The sequence below is a fragment of the Abramis brama genome (genome assembly GCF_963993115.1).
Source record: "Abramis brama genome assembly, chromosome: 18".
Taxonomy (NCBI): Eukaryota; Metazoa; Chordata; class Actinopteri; order Cypriniformes; family Leuciscidae; genus Abramis; species Abramis brama.
Genome location: NC_139980.1, coordinates 5,060,002 through 5,085,628, shown reverse-complemented (window position 1 = coordinate 5,085,628; position 25,627 = coordinate 5,060,002). Strand labels below are relative to the sequence as shown.

At 38.1% G+C, this 25,627-nt stretch overlaps 1 protein-coding gene across 1 annotated transcript in view; it reads right to left on the bottom strand.

The window, feature by feature from the left end:
- Positions 1-25,627, bottom strand: part of adgb (androglobin) — a 45,427-nt gene that overhangs the window by 1,185 nt on the left and 18,615 nt on the right. The window contains exons 12-33 of the mRNA XM_084090914.1: positions 25,427-25,568; positions 22,537-22,579; positions 19,324-19,507; positions 19,122-19,185; positions 18,152-18,265; positions 17,744-17,852; positions 17,520-17,652; positions 12,412-12,526; positions 12,042-12,185; positions 11,323-11,464; positions 11,109-11,231; positions 9,428-9,521; positions 9,010-9,141; positions 8,710-8,863; positions 8,438-8,625; positions 7,516-7,682; positions 6,595-6,713; positions 6,229-6,340; positions 1,481-1,638; positions 626-781; positions 458-536; positions 276-357 (exon numbers count right to left, since the gene is read on the bottom strand). Coding sequence (XP_083947040.1) covers positions 276-357; positions 458-536; positions 626-781; positions 1,481-1,638; positions 6,229-6,340; positions 6,595-6,713; positions 7,516-7,682; positions 8,438-8,625; positions 8,710-8,863; positions 9,010-9,141; positions 9,428-9,521; positions 11,109-11,231; positions 11,323-11,464; positions 12,042-12,185; positions 12,412-12,526; positions 17,520-17,652; positions 17,744-17,852; positions 18,152-18,265; positions 19,122-19,185; positions 19,324-19,507; positions 22,537-22,579; positions 25,427-25,568 — 2,754 coding nt within the window. The remainder of the gene's footprint in view (positions 1-275; positions 358-457; positions 537-625; positions 782-1,480; positions 1,639-6,228; positions 6,341-6,594; positions 6,714-7,515; positions 7,683-8,437; positions 8,626-8,709; positions 8,864-9,009; positions 9,142-9,427; positions 9,522-11,108; positions 11,232-11,322; positions 11,465-12,041; positions 12,186-12,411; positions 12,527-17,519; positions 17,653-17,743; positions 17,853-18,151; positions 18,266-19,121; positions 19,186-19,323; positions 19,508-22,536; positions 22,580-25,426; positions 25,569-25,627) is intronic.

Sequence of the window (25,627 nt, the reverse complement as noted above, 5' to 3'; positions counted from 1 at the left end):
TCAGCCTATTAGAATACTTCTGAAGGACCATGTGACGCTAAAAACTGGGGTAATGGCTGCTGAAAAGTTAGCTTTGCCATCACAGGAATAAATTACATTTAAAATATATCAAAATAGAAAACAGGTATTTCACTATATTACTGTTTTCACTGTATTTTTCATCAAATAAATGCAGCCTTGATGAACATTTTCTTTTAAAAAAAATCTTACTGACCTCAAACTTTTAAACAATAATATAAAACAAATTATAATATAATATAATGTATGTGTTGTACCTGATAAATGGTGTATAATCAATATAATTTTTGTCAGCGTTCTGTGTGAACTCTCCACTCTGTTGGGACTGAGGTTGTGTCTCTAAACATTGGAATACACACATGCACATATTATGCCATGTACCAAACCCATATGCAACTATATTAAACACAATCGGAGCGTGTGTATGTTTGTGTGTAACCTGTCTCAGCTGTGAAAGGTTCTTTCCTCTCTGCATGTTCTTGCAGCTCTTTGAGATAGCGCAGTCGGGTCTGATGAGCCTTCAAAACAAACCAATCATTTACACATGCGGAATTGTTTGAGCGGACAGAGCTGATTTACTTCTAGTACCTTCTCAGTTATGTAGTACCTTTGCTGCTCTGCCGGGCTCCGCTGCTTCCCAGGCCAGTTTCATGGCTCTGATCTCCTCCAGTCTCTCAGTGTCTTTCTTTACTTCTATACTTTCAGCTTCACTGTGGTCACTCACCACACGCAGGATCCAGTGGGGCTTACTCGCATCCAAACTCTACACACAAACACACAAGTTGGTACATTTACACTACCATTCAAAAGTTTGGGGTCAGTGAGATTATTTTGAATGTTTTTGAAAAAAAGTCTCTTAAACTCAACAAGGCTACATTTATTTGATCAGAATACAGTAAAACTGTAATATTATATAATATTATTACAAGTAATAATACATGTATATTAAATAACTGTTTTCTATTTTCATATATTTAATAAGTAATTTATTCCTGTGATGGCAAAGCAGAATTTTCAGCAGCCATTACCTCAATCTTCAGTAACATGATCATTCAGAAATCAGTCTAATATGCTGATTTGCTGCTCAAGAAATTAATCATTTTAATGCATCCTTGCTGAATAAAAGTATATATATATATATATATATAAAAAAAATATCCAAACTTTTGAATGGTAGTGTATGCTTATAACTCATCCTATTAAAATGTAAAAATGCAAAAATGCACTGTATAAAAGCTTAACCTTACAGACCTCAAATGTATAAATTCAAACATGGTATATATAAAAAAAAACTAAAAAAAACTTGTGGGAGAGAAATTTGCACTTTTGTGTAGCACATCGAACAATATTCATGAGACAATCTCTTTCTGCAAGAGAATATGGGGGCGAATGATTTAAATATATGGTGGGACTTGATACTGACATTGAAATATATATGCAGAGGCGCACAAACTGTACTGACATGGTCCATAATGGAGCTTGACTTAGATGCTAGTTTGTCTTTGTCCTTTTCACGTTCCTTGGACTTGTGGGTTGATTTGGGAGCATTTTTCTGGCCTTCTTTGTTTTGTTGGTCCGTACCCACGGGCGTGGATGTGCCATCCGAAATATCCCCAAACACTGCCCATGTAAAATAGAGAGATTAAACAGACAAGGTGATCCAAAATGTCACAAATACTGAGGTCTGAAATAAAATTGAAATGTAAGGCGTGTAATTTGTTATATATAACAATATAGCTATATCTGCAGAAACAACTATAGTATATGCAAGCCATTTCCACAACAATTTCTCCAATCTGTCTGTGGCATTTTGAAAACAGTAATTATTCATAAAAAAAAAATTTATTCACACAGAAATAATCCTTTAAAAACCTCTAAATTATAGTGTTTAATACAAAGCCTCTTGAAGCTTTTTAGAAATGATCCTACTAGATGGCAGTATTGCTCCATTTAAAAAATACTCTAAATATCTTTCCTTTCTTCTGTTATTCTAGGTGTAAGGGTACATCCTACTGGACAGTTTACTTAGGGCACCAACAGCAGTATCCATAAGGACACCATCACAGAACCCTAATTTAATCTGATGTCATGCCGTGCTCTGCTGACAGCAGTGTTACCATACAACATGTCACTACTGACCGAACTCACTCTCCGAAAGTCATAATAATGTCATCACTGAACCAATAAAACGGAGAGTATGGATTGTCTATTGCTCGTCTAATTCATATTGGTGGTGGTTGAGGAGATTCCCCCTTTCTATGTAAAGTGCTTTGAGTACCCAGAAAAGCGCTATATAAATGTAACAAATTAAATTATTATATTAATGTATATTAATGTACATTATAATGTAGTATATATATATATATATATATATATATATATATATATATATATATATATATATATATATATATATATACACACACACACTATATATAATTAACTGATTACAGGATATGTGAAAACAATAAAATTCTGCACTGTCTGTGACACTGGGAACACTGAAAGCAAGCACAGAGGTCATTCCAGCCGGGAACCTAAAGGGCAGCCATACATTATGTCTTCCATATGAGGCTGGGTTCAGTGCACTGGGCCTGGTTCCCATGTGCATTTATTGATTTGTGTGTGGTAACTGTTCAGGGTGGCTCTGCTCCACTGAGAGCCACTCAACTGGGTTAATTCAATTCTCTTTCCTCCAGAAATACTTCCCAGGTCACCAGAGGGCAAGAGCCAACTTCATTTGACTTCCCATTGACCCATTTACACATGCTTATCAGAAAACGAAATGAGAGGCATGTGTGGAGCGTGACGCACACGCTCGTAAAAGTACAGTGCACGTGCTGATCTACACACACTCACATCACTGATAAAAGCCCAATCAGAGACATTTAACCTCCTACTGTAGATTCAGCTACATTTTGGATGCACAAAAAATGGACAAAACAAGGAATACATTTAATATCAAGGGATCAGGAGGACAAAAGAATCTTAATGTTATTATTGGAGCCAGGCAATCATGCAAACTAGTTTATTTCCACTACCTCTTCACAAAACATGCAAATCCAATAGACTCCTCTTTCTCCATCTCAATCCTTCCCATTTCCATTTCTATGAGCTTCTTGTTTATTCATTTTTCCTCAGTAAAATCAAGGTTGTTTGCAGCCCATCCATGCGCTGACCAACAGCAAATGACCTTATGTCATCCAACCAAGGGCAGAGCAAATCACATTTCCCTATTTACCACAAGCAGATGAATTTAGTAGGCTTCCATTATATTTTCACGGCCAGCTCTCGGTTAATCAAAGCAGCACAGGTGGGACGAGAGTCAGCCTATTCAATACACCTCAGATTGAATGAGAAAACATGAACAGAGATTTAAAATCACATACAGCCAGATGAGTCCAGGACAAGGTTTAAAAAAACATAAAACAAACAGTGAAAACCTTTTTCATTAAAAAATAAAACCAGGAGTTTGCAAAAGACCAACAAAAAAGAAAATACATTAAATGTGCACTACAATACTAATCAAAACTAAATAGAATAAAAGATGACAATTTTCTACTATTAGAAGACAGCAGCCTGAAGAATTTAGAATCTTGTTTCGCTGATACAAACACCCTCAAACAACACGAGATTTGATGGCATGAACCTCAGAAACGTCAGCAAGCAGTTGTTTTCTGAAATTAGTGGATCCAGACTGAATCATCAGGGATGAATCAACCAGAAATGGCGCATTTAAGCACATTTCACTGCCAAAGCACACCAACACAGGATACTGTGTTTTTTGACAAACAGAGATTAGCTCGAGTTGAATCTTAATGGTAATTTGGTATTATTTCATGATGCATTTTTATAAAGCGTCACATTTCTATCATCATCAGCAGATGGTGCAATTTGTTTTGCTGTAATAACTGAAAAATAATAATAATAATACAAATATATAAAATAAAAATACTAAAAATAAATTATATATATAATTTAAGATAATTTTATTTCATCAATGAAGCACAGTATATCTGTCCAATATACTGCATTATTCAGTGGGTCGCAGTTACAAGTCTAAAGGCTTTGACACACCAAGCCGACATCAAAGAACTTGCTGGACGAAAGTCGATTGTGTTTGTCACCTCGTGTCAGCTGCATCTGGGCCAAAAAGCTGTGCTTGAACACACCACAAAGACTACATGTGACTGTCAACTAGCATATGTGTTCTGCGTGTAAAGAAATAACTCTAAATCAGCAGGTATCGATAATCTATATTAGTTATTCAAATAGGAAAAACAAATCTAGGACAGCAGATATACAAACCGTTAACAAAGCAGTGCTTGCTTACCATTGATTTTGAATATTAATCTTGCTGTTCACTTTCTTCAATGCAGGCGGCAAATAAAAAAAAATATTTATGTATTGGAATGCTCAGGAGGGGTGACATATGTAACGACTGAGACAATCAGACACATAACTATTTGTTACATTTAAGCTTCACATTTACATTTAGCTTCAAAGCCCACTCTTAGGAATGAGACATCCCCCCAAAAGAGACAAGAGAGCAGGAAAGGTTTCAGTCGCCAGGACGACGATCAGATAAGATGTCTTTATTGCTGTGAAAAATGTGGTCAGGACCTAGGCCATAGGAAAGACCTACAGACCTTAAAACAGACTTTCCTGCATTAATTTATCGACAAACTGATCTATTAATGAACATAAAACCCAGAACATTTTGTGAAAGATTTACTCTTGAGTAATGTCTTTTAATACTATTATTTTTTGGATGCTGTGTATTTTACAATAGACTCAATGGACAATGTAACCTCACCTATACCATGTTTGGTCTCTATAAATTGGTTGTGTATATGATATGTTGATAGCTGCACAACATATTAGTATTACAAGAATCTTTCATAGTTTCTTCATCAGCAACCAATCCAGCTGCACATGCAAATGAGCACGCCTGAAACAAAAGATCCATAAATCGCCAACAGAGGAATTTTCCCGCTTGGAAATTCCACCTTTCTCATTGGTCAAGCAAACCCGAAGAGGTGGGACTTTTCTCAGGCTTTATTAGAGACAAATTCACAGTGACCCACCCTCTCTTTTCTCCTGGCCTCTAATGCGGCTTCTTCTGGTTGACTCTCCCAACAGAGTCAGACTGTATTTTCTTCAATCCAACTCAACCATCAACTCTTCCGACTTCCTCACTCCTTGGTTGCCTGCGTGGCCTCTCCGGCCCAGGGCCGGCAGGCCACAATCTGCATGTGCTCAGCCATGTGCTCATGGAGAGAGAGAGAAAACCTTCAACCAGAACAGTGTCAAACAAACCACTCAAGTTCACCAACTTTTCTTCATTCAACGGCAAAGAAATCGATTGAGACTCATGGAACCATCAAAATCCTTCTTCAGGAACTTCACGGAATGTTTTCACTGCAAAGGCCATGCAAGTATACATTTAATGAGGTGCTCTGAAAATGATAAGCTGATGGTTCTTTTCATAGTTAAATGGTTCTTTCCCATAGTTCCATTTCCTGCTTCCGGTTTCATTCTGTCACTTACCATTTTACCTACGCATCTATGTATGTATGTTTAGATTAGTTATGTTTGTGATTTAGTTAATAAAACTTGTGCACAATACGTATTTGGTTCTGATTCTCTGCTTGCAACAAAGTTTATTTTACGATTTAGATTTTGACTACAAGCTCCTAGTAGTACTGTACAGTAAGAAAGACATTTCCCTCCCCTGGAAATTAACATTTCTTAGAATTAATAAACAATTAACACTGAGTGTTTACAGGACGAACAGGTTGATTGACTGTAATATTAATTTTACTACATTAAGTTAATTCTATTGACTGATCCAAATATTCATAATCAATTATAACAATTTCTGATTGATTATTAATATTTCTTTAGAGCTAATTTGATACATATAAAATTTATATCAGCCTTCAGTCTGTGCCCTCTTAACTTCTTTTCTTGCTCACATGCATTGACTTGTTCTCAAAACTTAACAGACTATCAGAGTGATCTCTCTCATTGACGGCCTCGACGCCGATTCAAACATCTGCCACCGACGTGTGGAACACACCGCAAAAACTATCCTGACAGATGCTCACCGACATCCCGACCGTCGGCTTGGTGTGTCACGGCCCTAACAGCCTGGAAAAAACAGCTGTTTGATAGGGATCATAGTATCTAGTGTAAGACTGAACGTACCTCTCATTTCACTGCGCTCTATGTCTCTGAGTTTCTGGATGAAGGAGGAGAGAGATTCATCTAAAGGCCAGCTCTCCTGTAACACCTCTGCCTGTATATAATACTTATGAAACTGTAAGACACACACATGGACAAGCATTAAAAAGTCAGAAAGTAAAAAAAGTCAGTCCATAAACAAAAGAACATGCAAAATATAAAATAAATCAGCCATCAACATGTAAACAGACTGACTTCAATATATAAACAAAAAATCATGTACTTTTTCTTAGAACTTTGCAACTAGAAGTTCAGATGCTACCACAAATACACACAAACAAACACACACACACACAAGTGACAGCAGAAGCTGTCTGTGGTGACAGGTACCAGTGTGTCTGTAGGGTGCTGGTCACTCCCTTCCTTTCCTCCGCCCCCTCCTGTCACTCTCCCTTCTGCTATAAGGCTGCCCTGATCCTGCCTCGCCCCCGCCTGGGCCACAGAACCGCCTGCAACCAATATACACACACACACAGACACAAATGAACACCCTATAAATACACTCTGGAGCTGGCAGTGTCAGGCTGTAGCTAAGTAACTGAGACAGTGACTTTATAAAGTGAATATGTGTTAAGACAAAATGTGGAGTGGGTGGACGAGAAGTCTTGGACTAAAGGAAAAGAAAGGAGTATAAACTATAGCATTTGTTTGTGTGAGTCTATGGGGATTTCAGTCTGTGTGTGACAGACTGCATCTGTGATTTATTCATGTGTCGAAATATGTGAATGTGTATTGAGTGTCCAAATATATTTCTTAATTTGATCGATTAATTATAATTCATTTTAAGTTTAAGATAGTTTGTTGTTACCTGTGTTTTTTTAAAATAATTAATTACTCTATATTACACAAAGTTCAGGGTCAGTATGAAAAAAACAATACTATATTCAGCAAGGATGCATTAAATTGATCAAAAGTGTCAAAAAGACATTTATTCTTTCAAACTTTCTATTCACTTGTATTTCCACAAAAATATTAAGCACACTTCTTGCCAACATTGATAATAATAAGAAATGTTAGCAAATCAGCATATTAGACAGAGTAATAGATGCTGAATATTTTTTTCAATTACAAATAAAATTTTAAAAAAAATTAAAATGCAATTATATTTCACAATATTATAATTGGTGAGCATAAGAGACTTCAAAAACATGTCAAATAAATCTTACTGACCCCATAGTGTGTGTGTATATATATATATATACAGTTTGTGTGTGTGTGTGTGTGTGTGTGTGTGTGTGTGTGTACACAAACCGTTGCTGGCTAAGAAGCAGTAGACTGGGAGGATGACATGCCCTTTGCCCTGACTGCTGGCGACCTCTTTCTCATGGTCTAGGATATTGAGTTTAATGTTGACGTCTGATTTTGAGGTCTGAAACAGCACAGTAGCACTGTGATCACTGGAGACTTTTATCACATGTCTGGTAGGAAAAACACACAGTTTAGATCAGTCTTGATGCAACATAACTGACTATCCACTTAAAAATCTCAATTTCATTGCAATGCTGTGCAAAGCTAAAATCCAAATGGTAACTTGGAGCTCTGCAGTGCTTACAAAATAACTTGAACATAAAATATGCATATAAGCAGGGGTGCACATAAGTGGTGCGCATGCGCGACCAAAATAAAAAATGAGCTGGGTAAATAAGTCCAGATGACTCATTTGCATACCGACATGGTCGACAGCTATTAATGCACAATCACCATTTTAGATTGACTAACTGTAATACTGTATAAGATTTCCATTTTAACTGAATACATAATAAATCTACCGGTTTCAGAGCAAAATGCAAAGCTGTGACATTCACTGATGCGCTTCACTCATCAGTGCTAAAACAAGCAGTGCATATACAGTACTTACTTCCTGGCAACCCGCCAAAATAAAAGCGTGCTGATTTTAGGTTTGAAAATGTTGATAACTCATTTAAAAAGAAAAGTGTAAAAAAAATAAGAAAGAAAATGTAAATATTAGTAAATTATTCACAAAATAAAGTGCAATAATTCTATTATTATTATTAATTATTAAATTTTTTATAGTTATATTTAATGGGTCACACTATGTGCAGTGTGAGCACCAAACCAAATCTCCAGGTGCTCTCATGAGAATCAGACTTAAAAACTTACATACACCCCTGCATATAAACTATTACGTAGTACGCTTGATGCATGTGCTAACCTGCAGATGATGTTCTTTTGATTAGGAATGTAGTAACCTTTCAACTCTTTTACTGAAAAGATATTGCTTGGGGTTTCTCTGGCTAGTTGTGGTAGGGGTTCTCGGGAGCCAATCAGACGCAATCGCCACTGTCCTCCATTCACAGGCGTGTCTCCAATATGTGCCTCAGCTACAAACGTATAACCACCCTACAGAGTGTAAAACAGAAGACATATAATATAAAAAAAATACAACATATGCATGTAAAAAAAATATGACTGACAAAGACAAACCTTGTTTGGCGTGTATATGTATGGCTCCACCCTGTTAAAGACTCTGGGTATCTCCTCTAAGGTGTCATTATTGATGACATGCACAATACATACAGGAAGAGGGGAGAAGATCTTAGGAACAAGCAGCATGTTCTTAGGAACATGAAATACCTCCCTGGAAATGAGAATTGACACAAAAAAAAAAAAAGTTTATTAAACAAATACACAAGGAAACTTTGAGCTCAATGTATGCATTTTTTAATTAAAGTCTTTTTTAGTTAATTATTGTTTTGCTTTAAATGTAAAATGACTGTTCCTGACCTGAAGATCAGAATCCAGGAGTTCGCTGTCTCTTGTACGGGCACTGAATAGTCAGTGAACGTTATTCTGTTGTACTCGTCCTCTCTACAGGGGTACAGCTCTGCTATTCCTTCACCATTAGAAACCATGTGTCTACCAGAAATGCACACTTAGTACTGGATAAAGATTCAAGCAGACAAAAACCAACCTATTACACCCAGATTGTCAGAGTCGGCTAGGTTAGGCTACAAGCGCTGGGAGAAGATAGCACCCACCCACTGAGCCCAGACACATGCCACATTCAACCCTCCAGGCCAGAGGTCACTCTCTACAGACCCTCCCCGCAACTAAAGCTAGGCGAACAGACAGTAAACAGCAGATGGTACCACAGAGGGACACGACGGAGGAGAGAAACGATTCTTTAAAAGGAATAATTCACCTCAGTAAAGATACGGCATGTTTCTCCATATCTGATTCCACAGGAGCCCACATCTCTTGCAGAGTCTTAGCGACGCTCAAATTTTCCTTGGTTCCTAAAAACACACAAACAAACAGGAGCACACCGTAATATGTACTCATACAAACCCAAAACGTACACCTTGGAGCTGTGAAATTGGATTGAATAACATGGTTAGAATTGGCCCAGTTTTAGATTAAAAGATGATGCAGAAAAACATCTTTGGCAGATAAATGAACCCAACAAATCTCAGTCCCTATGCTTCTATAATGCCAATCATTTTACCAGCAAGGTCTGGCTTTGTTTATTGAAATATTGTTCTCTCCTCTCTTCAGGAAACATAAAATGATATTTATTATATCTGCCTCTTGTTAAAGGAGAGCTTGAAGGGAAAAATGCCCCTAAAATGAAATTGATTTCATACTGGCAGATATGAGACAAACCGTTCATTTGTGGCTCACTTCTGAATGAAAGTCATAAAGACACAAACTCCTTCAGAATGATAAAGAGAATGACATTCATTAAAAAAATGTGGAACCAATCCAATTTTACATTTAATAACTAAATTTAACACTGCTAAAATGTGTGTGTTCTATTTTCAATCTGTTATTTTAGTATTATTAACAGTAAACTCTATTTTTGAATTAGCTTTCATTTTTATATATTTCAGTTTTCATTTTAATTTTAGTTTTAGTAATTCTTTTTAGAAATAATGATTTTTACTTGTTTTTATTAATTTATTTGTATTTGTTTTAGTTTTAGTAATTGTAGTACTCCAACTTAAACTTATTTTATTTCAGTTTGTTGCCCCAAGGCAACATTTCTTATTTTTGTTTTAATTTTTTAAGTTTGTTTTTCTATCTAATATTATATTTGATTTTATTTCAGCTTTAAATAATTAATGAACTAAATATTGAGAAGATAGATATGAACTGCATCTTTCTTTCCTGCACGACCAGCTCATAATATTAAAAATGTGGATTTATGGTTTAGTGGCAAATCTTTTAAAGACTCTTGAACAGGGTCCTGTTCATCTGTGTGTGACTGCTGAATCCACACTGTAATTTTCACATAATAAATGGAACTTTTGAGGTAACTAAAACTTGATGAGCAATAGTAGGATCTTTGGAGACTGCTTGCCTGTTTTAACTCAAAGTTGGTTGAGCTTCCCCGATGCTTTTGCTTCTTGAAATATAAATTGACATTATCTTGCTCAGTCGGATTCAACTACATCCTTTATCCTTTTTATTCTTCCTCTCACTTTCCCTTCATCCTTTCCAATACAGCTGCATCTTTCTTTCTCACTTTCTCTCGGCCACTCTCCCTGTCACTCATGCTGTCAGGCTGGGAATGGAGTGATGCTTGGAGGTATGGAGCCAGATGGAGAGAGAGATGGAGAGGTGTGTTATTCTCTCTTCTGTCATACTAGCTTAGAATGACTGGCAGCTTCATTGATAAGTATGAGCTCCAGGGCCTTGCAGCTCTCTCTCCCTCACACAAACATAAAAACCGACAGAACAGATGTCAGACATAACTGACCACAAGAGAATGGGTACGAATCAGATCGCAAAGACAATTGGCATAAATTCCTGAATCCACAGTCTCTTCTCTTCTTTTTATACTAGGTATCATTAGATCCATTTCAGGTGAAGCTGGACTTTACCTGGTCTTGCTGCAGTGAGGATCTCTCTGACAAGGTATCGCTTCCAACCTGCCTGCAGGACCGTGGCTGCCTGCATTTCCTTGTCTGTGGCCTGCCTGCCGTTCCAGCGCTCTGGAGTGTCATCTATAACAGGGCGAAGATCCATGTGTACATAAAGTCATGCTATGATAGGTGTTATATGATCAAACCCAAAGAGAGACTCTGTTAGCCTCACCTGATCGTGCATCCATGGCTTTATCATTGCTGCCATGTGGCGATGGGTCTCCGGTCAGAGTCTGTACAGCAAACAGCTCCTCAGAGGTCAGTTTCCGCCCCAGATCAGAGCAGAACATATGATACACGGCCTCGTTGAACACCTGTACAAGACAGAAACAATATACATTCAAAAATATATATAAAAGCAATAAAATACAATCTACTGACCTCTATTTTATCAATTAGTGTGCTTGTCTGCAAATTTAACCAGTCATTTATCACATTTGTCACTTTTACATTTATTAAATGTGGGTTGTGTTCTATCGTCACTGTCAGAAGTACAGAGCAATGGACTAATATGTTTAGTGAAACAAACCAAAAGACTAAAAGCAACCTTTAATGTTGTAAAAAATGAATAGTTAAAATTTAATTAAAGAGGAATAAAAGATGTGAAGAAAATGCATTTTGAATTAAACTATGAATACAAAAGATTAGCAATGACATTTTAACGGCTGCTTGCTGATACAGTGGCGTGAACATTGCCACTCCAGTCATAAAGAGCTCAAATTCTGAAAGACAGTCATTATTTTAATTAATAAAATATGTGCTATGCTATGCAGTTGATGCATTTCATGGCTATTAAAATACAAAAGGAAATACAAAATAGTTTTGTATAGCGTTGTGCATGGTCCCAGGGGGCCGGCCCATAGCACCGACTCTATATACTGTATAACCCACCCTTTGTTGCTGTATGCCTACACCATGGGTCTTCTCAAGTTCTTTAGAGGCTGAAGGTAGTTCCTCTGGATCTGAAAAGCAGCTGATCACTCGACCCAGAGCTCTCACGATCATTACAGCCTGCTCACAGAACCTCAGACTCTCCTAGACAAAGGCAAAAAAGAAACAGGAGGCATAAGAACTGACAATTTTATTTTTGCACCCGTCCAAGTATTTTTGCTGTTACAGGTTATTATATAAAGCCAATGACAGTCATTCGTTGCTACAGTATGTATAGAACAGCTGGTACTGATGTGTCAGAACTAATCAACTAACAGACTAGTCAGTGCAACCTCAGAGTGTATTTGTGTTTGTGTTAATGTGGACATGCCTTGTCAAGGTGTGGCATAACAGTCTCCTCATCACCAAACACAAAAGGAGACATGCTGCAGAGATGAAGGTGGATGGCAAATGAAGCGCTTGTGTGCAAATGAAGAACATGACGCCTAGTGAGAAGAAACAGTGATGAATAGAACTGTTTAGAAGGAGAAATTATATCATTGTTCTTTAGTGCTACATTGTAAAATTGTAATTGTTCCAAAGTTAATCTAATAAACCACTGGATCTAGTTTGTTGAATATTTTGATTTCCATAAAAACTATTAATGTAGTCATCCCTTCACACTTATCACTTTGAGCACTATTACTGATGCAAAAGGAACCATACAGTGAGGAAAATAAGTATTTTAACACCCTGCTATTTTGCAAGTTCTCCCACTTGGAAATCATGGAGGGGTCTGAAATTGTCATCGTAGGTGCATGTCCACTGTGAGAGACATAATCTAAAAAAAAGATATATGATTTTTTAACTATTTATTTGTATGATACAGCTGCAAATAAGTATTTGAACACCTGTCTATCAGCTAGAATTCTGACCCTCAAAGACCTGTTAGTCTGCCTTTAAAATGTCCACCTCCACTCCATTTATTATCCTAAATTAGATGCACCTGTTTGAGGTCGTTAGCTGCATAAAGACACCTGTCCACCCCATACAATCAGTAAGAATCCAACTACTAACATGGCCAAGACCAAAGAGCTGTCCAAAGACACTAGAGACAAAATTGTGCACCTCCACAAGGCTGGAAAGGGCTACGGGGAAATTGCCAAGCAGCTTGGTGAAAAAAGGTCCACTGTTGGAGCAATCATTAGAAAATGGAAGAAGCTAAACATGACTGTCAATCTCCCTCGGACTGGGGCTCCATGCAAGATCTCACCTCGTGGGGTCACAATGATCCAAAGAAAGGTGAGAAATCAGCCCAGAACTACACGGGAGGAGCTGGTCAATGACCTGAAAAGAGCTGGGACCACCGTTTCCAAGGTTACTGTTGGTAATACACTAAGACGTCATGGTTTGAAATCATGCATGGCACGGAAGGTTCCCCTGCTTAAACCAGCACATGTCAAGGCCCGTCTTAAGTTTGCCAATGACCATTTGGATGATCCAGAGGAGTCATGGGAGAAAGTCATGTGGTCAGATGAGACCAAAATAGAACTTTTTGGTCATAATTCCACTAAATGTGTTTGGAGGAAGAAGAATGATGAGTACCATCCCAAGAACACCATACCTACTGTGAAGCATGGGGGTGGTAGCATCGTGCTTTGGGGGTGTTTTTCTGCACATGGGACAGGGCGACTGCACTGTATTAAGGAGAGGATGACCGGGGCCATGTATTGCGAGATTTTGGGGAACAACCTCCTTCCCTCAGTAAGAGCATTGAAGATGGGTCGAGGCTAGGTCTTCCAACATGACAATGACCCGAAGCACACAGCCAGGATAACCAAGGAGTGGCTCTGTAAGAAGCATATCAAGGTTCTGGCGTGGCCTAGCCAGTCTCCAGACCTAAACCCAATAGAGAATCTTTGGAGGGAGCTCAAACTCCGTGTTTCTCAGCGACAGCCCAGAAACCTGACTGATCTAGAGAAGATCTGTGTGGAGGAGTGGGCCAAAATCCCTCCTGCAGTGTGTGCAAACCTGGTGAAAAACTACAGGAAACGTTTGACCTCTGTAATTGCAAACAAAGGCTACTGTACCAAATATTAACATTGATTTTCTCAGGTGTTCAAATACTTATTTGCAGCTGTATCATACAAATAAATAGTTAAAAAATCATACATTGTGATTTCTGGATTTTTTTTTTTAGATTATGTCTCTCACAGTGGACATGCACCTACGATGACAATTTCAGACCCCTCCATGATTTCTAAGTGGGAGAACTTGCAAAATAGCAGGGTGTTCAAATACTTATTTTCCTCACTGTATATCTAGCATGTGATCATCATATGAGTATAGGCCTGTTCACACCAAGAACGATAGCTTTAAAGATAACTATATTAGTGTCCACAATATCATTCTGTTTATTCTAAGCACGTGCTTGTCTGTCACTTTAAATGCTCAAGCTCATTACAGCAGGATGGATTCTGATTGGCTGTCAATGTTTTTATCCTTCATCAACTGGATAAAATCGTTCTGAAAGTGATTCCAATGATATTGTTTCTCTGTGACATTAACGTTATAGCTGTGGTGTGAACTCTGCTATTCTTTAATACTGTTTATGTTTTATTTTTAGAACTATATATTTATCTTTATAGTTATCGTCCTTGGTGTGTATGGGCCTTAAGAATAAAGCATATTTGGTTCACTCAGACTGAGCTAGAAAAGAAAAGAGTCAGCTTTGTTTTCAGGTTTGGATTTGGTAGAACACTCCTAACTCACATCTTTGAAATAGAAGACTGATTTGCAAGATCATGAACTATACAAGAGATGATACAGGGATTTTGTGCATGTACAGCAGATCGCAGTCAGCAAAATCTCCTTTGCCAATTATTACAATTTCAACTGAAGTTGCTCTTACGCCTTTTTTATGCACCCTCATAAACACTCACAGAATCGGGCCGGCTCTGCATTAACCTATTAGCTTTACATAATTTGCAGATGAAAATCTAAGGAAATCAGGATTTCTCATCACAGAGGAGTTTAACAGAACAGTATTAAGTGGCAATAGAGGAAGACAGTGAATTAAATAAAGAGAGAAAAACAGAAAGGCTTTTCATAAAATCTTATTAATGTTAAATATCTTGTTTTTCCTTTTTCCTGAATGCATGAACATCAAAAATCAGATGTGCCTACACTTGCAGTGTGACCTCTGAATATAAGCTCTCAGCTTTTAGGCCACTATGCTGCTAGAAATAGCAGACTGGGTCATATCTCTCTCTCTTTCTGTATCTTCTTAACCCATCTTCTTATCTCTCTCCTCTGTTCTCCGCTATTACAGAACTGATATCACAGCTTGGACCACTACTGAAAACACTTCCAACACATTTATACACATAGTGTATATATATATATACAGTGAGGAAAATAAGTATTTGAACACCCTGCTATTTTGCAAGTTCTCCCACTTGGAAATCATGGAGGGGTCTGAAATTGTCATCGTAGGTGCATGTCCACTGTGAGAGACATAATCTAAAAAAAAAAATCCAGAAATCACAATATATGATTTTTTAACTATTTATTTGTATGATACAGCTGCAAATAAGTATTTGAACACCTGTCTATCAGCTAGAATTCTGACCCTCAAAGACCTGTTAGTCTGCCTTTAAAATGTCCACCTCCACTCCATTTATTATCCTAAATTAGATGCACCTGTTTGAGGTCGTTAGCTGCATAAAGACACCTGTCCACCCCATACAATCAGTAAGAATCCAACTACTAACATGGCCAAGACCAAAGAGCTGTCCAAAGACACTAGAGACAAAATTGTACACCTCCACAAGGCTGGAAAGGGCTACGGGGAAATTGCCAAGCAGCTTGGTGAAAAAAGGTCCACTGTTGGAGCAATCATTAGAAAATGGAAGAAGCTAAACATGACTGTCAGTCTCCCTCGGACTGGGGCTCCATGCAAGATCTCACCTCGTGGGGTCTCAATGATCCTAATAAAGGTGAGAAATCAGCCCAGAACTACACGGGAGGAGCTGGTCAATGACCTGAAAAGAGCTGGGACCACCGTTTCCAAGGTTACTGTTGGTAATACACTAAGACGTCATGGTTTGAAATCATGCATGGCACGGAAGGTTCCCCTGCTTAAACCAGCACATGTCAAGGCCCGTCTTAAGTTTGCCAATGACCATTTGGATGATCCAGAGGACTCATGGGAGAAAGTCATGTGGTCAGATGAGACCAAAATATAACTTTTTGGTCATAATTCCACTAAACGTGTTTGGAGGAAGAAGAATGATGAGTACTATCCCAAGAACACCATCCCTACTGTGAAGCATGGGGGTGGTAGCATCATGCTTTGGGGGTGTTTTTCTGCACATGGGACAGGGCGACTGCACTGTATTAAAGAGAGGATGACCGGGGCCATGTATTGCGAGATTTTGGGGAACAACCTCCTTCCCTCAGTTAGAGCATTGAAGATGGGTCGAGGCTGGGTCTTCCAACATGACAATGACCCGAAGCACACAGCCAGGATAACCAAGGAGTGGCTCTGTAAGAAGCATATCAAGGTTCTGGCGTGGCCTAGCCAGTCTCCAGACCTAAACCCAATAGAGAATCTTTGGAGGGAGCTCAAACTCCGTGTTTCTCAGCGACAGCCCAGAAACCTGACTGATCTAGAGAAGATCTGTGTGGAGGAGTGGGCCAAAATCCCTCCTGCAGTGTGTGCAAACCTGGTGAAAAACTACAGGAAACGTTTGACCTCTGTAATTGCAAACAAAGGCTACTGTACCAAATATTAACATTGATTTTCTCAGGTGTTCAAATACTTATTTGCAGCTGTATCATACAAATAAATAGTTAAAAAATCATACATTGTGATTTCTGGATTTTTTTTTTTAGATTATGTCTCTCACAGTGGACATGCACCTACGATGACAATTTTAGACCCCTCCATGATTTCTAAGTGGGAGAACTTGCAAAATAGCAGGGTGTTCAAATACTTATTTTCCTTACTGTATATATATATATATATATATATATATATATATATGTTTTATGGGGACTTTCCATAGATATAATGATTTTTATACTGTGCAAACTGTATAAACAAACCCCTGCACCTACCATCACAGAAAACTTTTCTGCATTTTTATATTTTCAAAAAACATTTTAAATTTCCCCACAAGGTCAACGATTTGGGGTATTGCTAATCTTTTGGGGACATTTTGTCTTTTGGAGTAGACTTACACTACTGTTCAAAAGTTTGGGGTCATTATGATTTTTTTTTTTTTTAAATAATTGAATACTTTTATTCAGTAAGGAGGCATTAATTTGATCAAAAGTGACAGTAAAGATATTTATAATGTTACAATTATTTATACTGTTATTTATAATGTTTCCATTTCAAATAAAAGCTGTTCTTTTGAAGTTTCTATTTCTATTCTATTCTGTAGACTAGAGTAATGACAGCTGATAATTCAGCAATGGTGGTGATATAGTTACCCAGGAGGAAGCGAGAGTAAGACAGCTTTACTAGCAGTGGTTTGGATCTGCACCACGGGGAGTTGACAGACAATGCTCTTCCACGAGAAAGGCTTAGCTGTTAAAGAACCAGGCCTGGTTGATGACTCCTTTTCTGAGCACACAATAGACACACACATTAGATTGGATCCTTGTTGTTGTGAAAAGACAAACTGAGTGTGTACAGTATGTCCATGTGTCCTTACTCTCTTCCACACTCTCTCCCCAGTGCACTAAAGCTGAGAACCCAATGACAATTTCTGTGGGTAACAGGTTATCAACAAACAGGAAGTGAGTACCCCTTCCATCTGCAGACTGAGACAAGGAAAAACAATAGACAGAATGGGTCAGCATCAGCACATATTATTGTGTTTCAGCTTTGTATTTATCTCAGGAGACAATAGAATACACACACACCATTACATAAATTCACACTCACAGTAATTACCAAATATTAAATCAAACCACATGTTCTCATGGGATAAGGTTTTAAAAAAAAGTATTACAGCACAACAGAGAGAGAAGAGCAAAAACAGCATGGTTATCGAAAACCACCCATTGTGTGTGTGTGTGTGTGTGAGAGAGAGAGAGAGAGAGTGTGTGTGTGTGTGTACCTTTGTGTAAGCAATTCCAGTCGAATCAGGTTGTCTAGCAGGAGCGGCCACGGAGTGGGTGGAGGCCACAGCGTTGGACAATGCAGTAGCAGACAGTCGAGAGGAGACGGAGTTCTAACAGAGAATTGAGTCACTTTCATGTTCTTTCCTAACACAACACATCCCTCCCACCACAGATACCATAATTATACCAAGCTCCATTACAAATGCCACAACAACAGGTTTAGTTCAATCTTGTATTAGGTGTTTTTATGATAATGCATTCTGAATGTCATCGATACAGTCAGCAAGGGTCCCAGCCCACCTGTAGGGGAAAACATATTCCAGTTACTATAGCTACGCACTCATTCCTACTGGAAAATTAAGAATTTAACAGAGAAATAGATTTAGATATATTTTTAGAATTTATTTATAAAATAAAATGTTTGTTTAAAGTGGCACTTTTTTAGCCAGTGCACTGAACAAATAAAGCTAAGAATAAGTATGGTGAACCTTAAATCTTGCCCCCAGTAAATGGTTATGTATATGTTGCTGACTGTATCAATCCTCAAGAGATTTACATATCCATATAAAAGTCAAAAGTGACATCATATATTATATGTATATTATATATTTCTAATGTTCTCTTGAACTTTGTATTCATTGAAGAATCCTGAAAAAAAAAATCTCACGGTTTCCACAAAAATATTAAGTGGCACAACTGTTTCAACATTGATAATAAAAGATAATAAGAAATGTGTCTTGAGCACCAAATTCGCATATTAGAATGATTTATGAAGGATCATGTGACACTGAAGACTAGGAATCATCACAGGAATAAATTGAATATATGAATAGATAAAAAAAATAAAAAAAAAGGTTACTTTGAATTGTAATAATTCTTCACAATATCAATGTATTTTTAGTGTAAACTAGTCAAAATCTTAATATTCAGGCACACTTAATATAGTCTTTTCCTTCAAAACCCTACCTTAAAGTGTGATGTCCTGCACTGATGAAAATATTTGTTTGGCTTGTGGAAAATCAGCAACGTCCTACAAAACATATGATTATTAGCATATTTCAGCCTGCAGCTTAATAGGAACTTAAGAACATGAGGAGTTAATGTGACAAAATAGCAAAGGATTAGCATAATATGGCTTAGGCTTTTTCTGAAGATGATAGACCCTTACTGGAAGCATTTAGTGAAGTTGTGCAGGTCCACCCAGGTCTCCAGCAGCAGGGGTTTGTCTGACGCTAATGCATCCTGGGACTGAAGCAATGCAGCACTGGATTCCTTGGGTGTCTGCACCGTCTCCTTATCTTTTCCATCTGTCTCTTTGTCAGGGCCTGAAGCTGACTCTACTACTTCCGTATCTTGGAGATTGAAAAAAAATATGTTATACAACAGTCTATTACAAACCAAGTAAGCAATGAAATGCTGGCAGGAATACACAAACACATGACCTTGCCTTTTTCAATGCTGAAATAGTAACGCTGTATTACACATGATATGCAATAACAAAGGCCTGAAGTGATTTGTAATTTCCTGCACAGATGTTTGAAATGAGATTCTCTGAATAAATATAGAGAGGTACTATGTTAGCATGGCTACTGCTATACATCCATACAATAAAAGCTATTTTGTTTGCTTAACTTTTTAACAAACCTTTTTAAACATTTATGGAAATAAATCAAGAGAAATCTGTAAAAAAAATCTTATTGACAATCTTAATTATTTAACATTGTACAGTTAGTATTACACAGGACCTAATAATGGGACTTCAAGTTGAGATGAAATGGAAGTTTTGACAAATTTTTTCTTCAGTACTGTGACGAACATCCGACTTAGACTACAATAAAGAAAAAAATAATGGATGGGGACTTGGTTCCCCAACCATCAACCATCGGTTGATTATTGGATAGAGGCAGATCTGAATGTGAGCTTAGTACAGCTTACCAATGATTTTAAGTAAGAATTGGGTTTTTGCTGATATTTTGATTGTCATAAGTCACCAGAGATAAGTTAAAGTCATGACCATTCGATTAAAAAGGTTTAAAAAAAAAACACAAAAAAGATACGGAAACATGGAGGAATCGTTTACAATAAGATCAATTACATTCATTCAGAAAATAGGGTGAATTTCCATTTCATGATGACAGAAAGGATGTTAACAATAATCGAGCAACTACTCTTAAAAGAAAGAAAAAACTACATTTTAAAACCAGCCTAAGCTATTTCTTTTTTAGGATATATTAGTTTTCTTGGAAAGATTGACTTTCTAGGCTGACAGGGACTTGTGTGCAGGGAACAGTTGAACTACTGTTACGCTTGAATGTAACTCTACACCCTTGCTTCATTTAGGGTGCTTTCACACCTGCCTCATTTAGTTCGGTTGAATCGCACTAGAGTTCGTTGTCCCCCTTGGCGCAGTTCGTTTGGGCAGGTGTGAATGCAGCAATCGCACTCGGTGCGCACCAAAAGTGGACCAAACAAGCGTACCGTACACTTTCAAACAAACTCTGGAGCGGTTCGTTTGTGGTGAGACTGTGATCCGACCTTGAACAGACCCAACTGCCAAAGAACTGCGCATTTTTGGACTAAACCAGCAGCCGTAGTCAGCTGCGCTGTGCATTATGGGATGAGGAGGACTAATGTTTGTTGACAGTTTGCACTTTTAGCATGGCAGCTCGCGGACAAACGAGTTGTGAGGAGGTGCGGAGCCTCATAGAAATTTGGTCTGATGACCATATTAGGTCCCAACTTTCAAAAACTCACAAGTTTAGCCCACGCAGTCGTCTCTCCATAGTAAAAGCGGCGTGTTATCTGTCTGCCGGATTTTCCTCCTCTTTGTTTACTTCCGGGAGTTCTGTTGGAATTTTCCCGCACGTTAATTCTGTCCAATCGAAGTGCAGTTATGGAAATACGTTCAAGACACATCTGGCCAATGAGTGATGTGGATGTTGTCACGTGACTGCATTTTGGTTCGTTTCATCAACTCATGAACTGATTCGGACCAAAGCAATAAGTGTGGTGTGAAAAGGAACCAAAACGCCTGACAAATGCTACAAAGTATCATTTTTCACCCTTGGTCCGGACCAAATGAACCGAACTACAAATGTGAAAGCACCCTTAGTATACATGGATTCATGAATATGCATATTATTAGTCCCCGCCTCCACTCACTCACACCAGTTCCGAGATCCACCCGCTATATTGCTAAATGTACCCGATTTTTCATATCAATAGAAAAATATACCGGGATAACCTGGCTCTTGAGACTCCCCTGCTTCGCAGCATAGTTACCGATATGCTAAAGCCTGCCCCCCTCGTGACGGGATTGGTTACAACGGCATTTGTGACATACAGAACAACTGCTGATTTTAAACCACGTTTTTGAGACTGTCTTTGGTTCACAGCAGTTTTAAGGAGAAAATACTCAGCAATAGTGTTGACTTATGAATTTGCACATGGTTTGTCTTAGGCCTATAGCATATTCAAAACACCACATACACATATAAACTTGATTTTCACCACAGGCGGTCTTTAAAAAAAGACTTTTCATGAGGATACCATGATTATCTCAGTGGTGCCAATCAGTAGAGCTCATTAAACCAATCAGTTGCACCATAATGAATTTATAAATGCTCTTTCATTGGTGTCTCGAATTCATTATGACAATTAAGTGAAATACTGTTATATATTGCAGCTTGAACTCATACACTCAGTGTGGTGTTCTGACGTATTAAACCATATAATGAATATAGACGCTGTAGCAAAGCCATTCACTCCATTTACTTATCCACAGGTGTTACTAAGCAACACACTGGGCTCTCTGGGAAAGCACATAATTGGCCTGTCGTGATGAGGGGCGAGTGCACGATCATGATCACAGAGACAGAGATGATGCCATGCGTCTGTGTGTGTGTGCATCTGTGTTTGTGCTGATGAAAAGAAGACGGATTGGATGGAGGAAGAGTGGGATAAACGAGAAAGTGAAATTGTGAAGGCAGCCAGCTATCATATCATTACAGCAGCTATTAGCCTCACTGCTCTGATGGCTAAACAATGACTGGAGGGATATAAGTGAGGCGAATTATCGTCTGCCTTTTCAGATTCATTCTCTCACTTCACTTTCATTTCTATCGCACATTGTTACAGAAGCACTCAATTGAAAATGAGTAATGCTTTCCCAATATTCCAAGTGAAAAAAAGCTTATAAATGATGGCACGGTTTATGTGAATAAATATATTTAGCTCACGATCAGCTTTCAACTTCAAAATTTTAACTTGTTGTAACTGCTAACTGAGATATGTAACATATATGATACATTACAGTTTACGATAAGTGTTTGAGTGACAATGTGGACTGTGCAGTGGCATTGCTCATGGAAACAAGTCTTACCGTTGGCGATGCTGTCGTCCTTTTTCTTGTCCTCTGCTGTTACCTGGGGGAAAATGGGGGGATTAAAAAGTGTACATAGTGAGCTGGGAGAGACATGGCAGAGGAGGGCAGAGGAAAGCAGTGGAGACAGAGAACGTCCATATTCATCCAGTCAGCATGCGCTGAGCCCGTTTGGCTTCCAGAGCACAATGAGAAATCCTCTAATCTGACATCTGGACTCGCACCAGAGAGGGCTTTCTCCTTCAATTAACTGCTCACAGGAGAGCAAATGCCATAAACATTAAGGGCACTCGGAAGGTGACAGGATTAGAAGACACGGGTTTGATTAGCATGTCAGTCTTTACCCGCTAATTGAGACACCATTTTGTAAAACTATTCAAATGTAACTTTTTTTACCCTTTAAGTAACAGTGTGGTGCCATGGAAACAATCCAGCTGAAGGCCTCAGAAACTTCTCCAATGTGCTTTTTTTCCATGATTGAGCCCCAACCTCGTGTCACTTAGAAAGCCTTTTAAAGCCTGAGGAGTCGTCCGACTGTGCAATTTAAATGTGGAGGACAATTAGGGGCTCTCTCTATGCCACATCTAACGAACGACAGCACCAGTGATTCAGAGATAGACTGTGACTCACCAAGGACCTGAAGAGAAGAGAAGAGAAGAGAAGAGAAGAGAAGAGAAGAGAAGAGAAGAGAAGAGAAGAGAAGAGAAGAGAAGAGAAGAGAAGAGAAGAGAAGAGAAGAGAAGAGAAGAGAAGAGAAGAGAAGAGAAGAGAAGAGAAGCAGCAGTATCTAGCTATATAAAGAGTGAATGTTTTATACATTGCAGTAAACACCTCAGAGTGCATTCCACACATTACTGTGGTAAAACTGCTCCTGTTTATACCGAATTCAGCTTACAACATTATCAAAAACTCAATAATAAGTCTAAATCATATCAGGTGACCTCACCATTCATTTCTCATGGCATGATCCAATAGCTACTGTAAATGTACACTATGTACCTTTTAATTTTTTGAAAAAAATTAAATAAAAATAATGAGCAAGTACATAAAACCAAATACAACCAAAAACTAGACCCCTTCTGGTCTAGTGTCCTGGGCACGCGCCTGGTAGGCCTGTGTGTTAATCCGACCCTGGGCATAGTCGCTTGAAGCCACAACAAATGAGAACCTTTAATCACATTTGCTGTTCATTGACCAGGTTCACAAAACAATTATGTTGATAATAACACAGCCAATCTATAAACCAGTTGCTGCTGTGGTCTATTTGCCCATAAATAGCCAAGCCAAGTTGTAATTCTTTACTCAGTTTTATCTCATCTGATTATGAATAGCAATCATTGTGACTAAGGTCAATGTTGCTTTTGTAACATTATTTTAAAACAATTTTCAACAAGTCAAAACAACAGCGGCATATAAGCTGCTTACCTGCTCATAAGAGATATTATTCAGATATCCGACTTTCATTATTGGGGGAGTTCTAAGGCAATAAAATTAAAAATTAAAGTAAGGCAATCACCTGTAACCATGGGCACCATCAGATTCATTTGCGAAAAATAGCAGAGCTGGAGCACAAAACAATGTTCCTCCGATAGTATAGTTGTAGTTTTACGCATCAGCCGCTAGAAGGCTAAAAGTTACATAGTGTAGCTTTAAAGGGATAGTTTTTAATTTCAGTTAAGTTCTTTATTACAATTACATAAATTATCAAAAATATTTGAATAGCTTTAGTTTTAGTTAACAATAACAACACTGTAAAAAGACTGGATGTTATAATTTTCAGTGAATAACCACTTCGTTTTGTGTGAGAAAAAGTACCAAAATTGTATTCAACTTCGAATAAGTGAACGGGAGTCATTTAGACCTACTTCTTTTTTTTTCTTTCACTGTGTTTTTATTGTGATTTTACAGCTTGACAGACCCAGTTTTCATTCATTTTCACCCAGAAATGAGTGGACAGGATAAATAATCATGTAGATTTGGAAAAACTGTAAATAATGTAAGTAAAAAAATGACACTGATGATTTTATTTTTGGGTGAACTATTCCTGTAAGGGTACAGCAATGCTATTAGATCCCACAGGCACACACACTTGGACAATTATCTTACAAACTACATGGAAGCTATCAGTCTCAGTACGATCTCAGCTGACCCCTCTGTAAGACATCCACTCTGATGACTGACAGGCTAATTGTGCTGCTTTTTATACATTCCGAGGACACGACCTGTCCTTTTATGTAAAGAGGCACGTGTGTTTTACCACTCTCTCTCTTTCTCCATCTCTCTAATACTGGATCTGCCAGTGGCGCTCTCTTGATTAGAGAGACAGGCAGAGTGACATTGGAGCTGGAAAGAGAGAGGCGTTAGAGGATTTCATAGCCTGTCTCGGCCTCCCGGCCACCAGCCGCACTGCAGCCAGAGAGCAGAACATTTTGATGCACACTGCTTGTACAGATGACATAAACTGAAAAACACTGCCAGAATGCTGGGCATCAACAGTGCAACCCCTGGAGTACAGTCGAACCCTTGACTGAATCTGTTCCGAGAGACCAGTCACCATTCATATGACAAACACTACTGTTTAAAAGTTTGGGGTCAGTAAGATTTGAAAGACATTTATTCTTTTAATCAGCAAGGATGTATTAAATTGATAAAAAATTATCAGCATATCAGAATGATTTCTGAAGGATCATGTGACACTAAAGACTAGTAATGGCTGCTTATAATGTTTTTAGTGTTTTATACTGCTTTTATTGTATTTTTGTAAAAATTAATGCAGCCTTGGTGAGCATAACACTCTTCTTTTAAAAACATTAAAATATATCACTGACCTCAAATTTTTCAATGGTAGTGCACATCACCTAATATACATAGCCATTTCCCTTAGGCATACCTGAGTGGTTTCAGTGATGTCTAGTGTATTAAGGCTGTTCTGGGTGATGTCATTCCGAGTGTGGCCATCTTCACTATCATCCATTTCAGAAAAGGAGGAGAGATTAGAGTTATACCCACGCCTCTTTACACCTCCCTGCTCCCTAAAAACAGACACACAAATAAAATAATTTAATAACAAACATACCTATTTTGTGCTTAT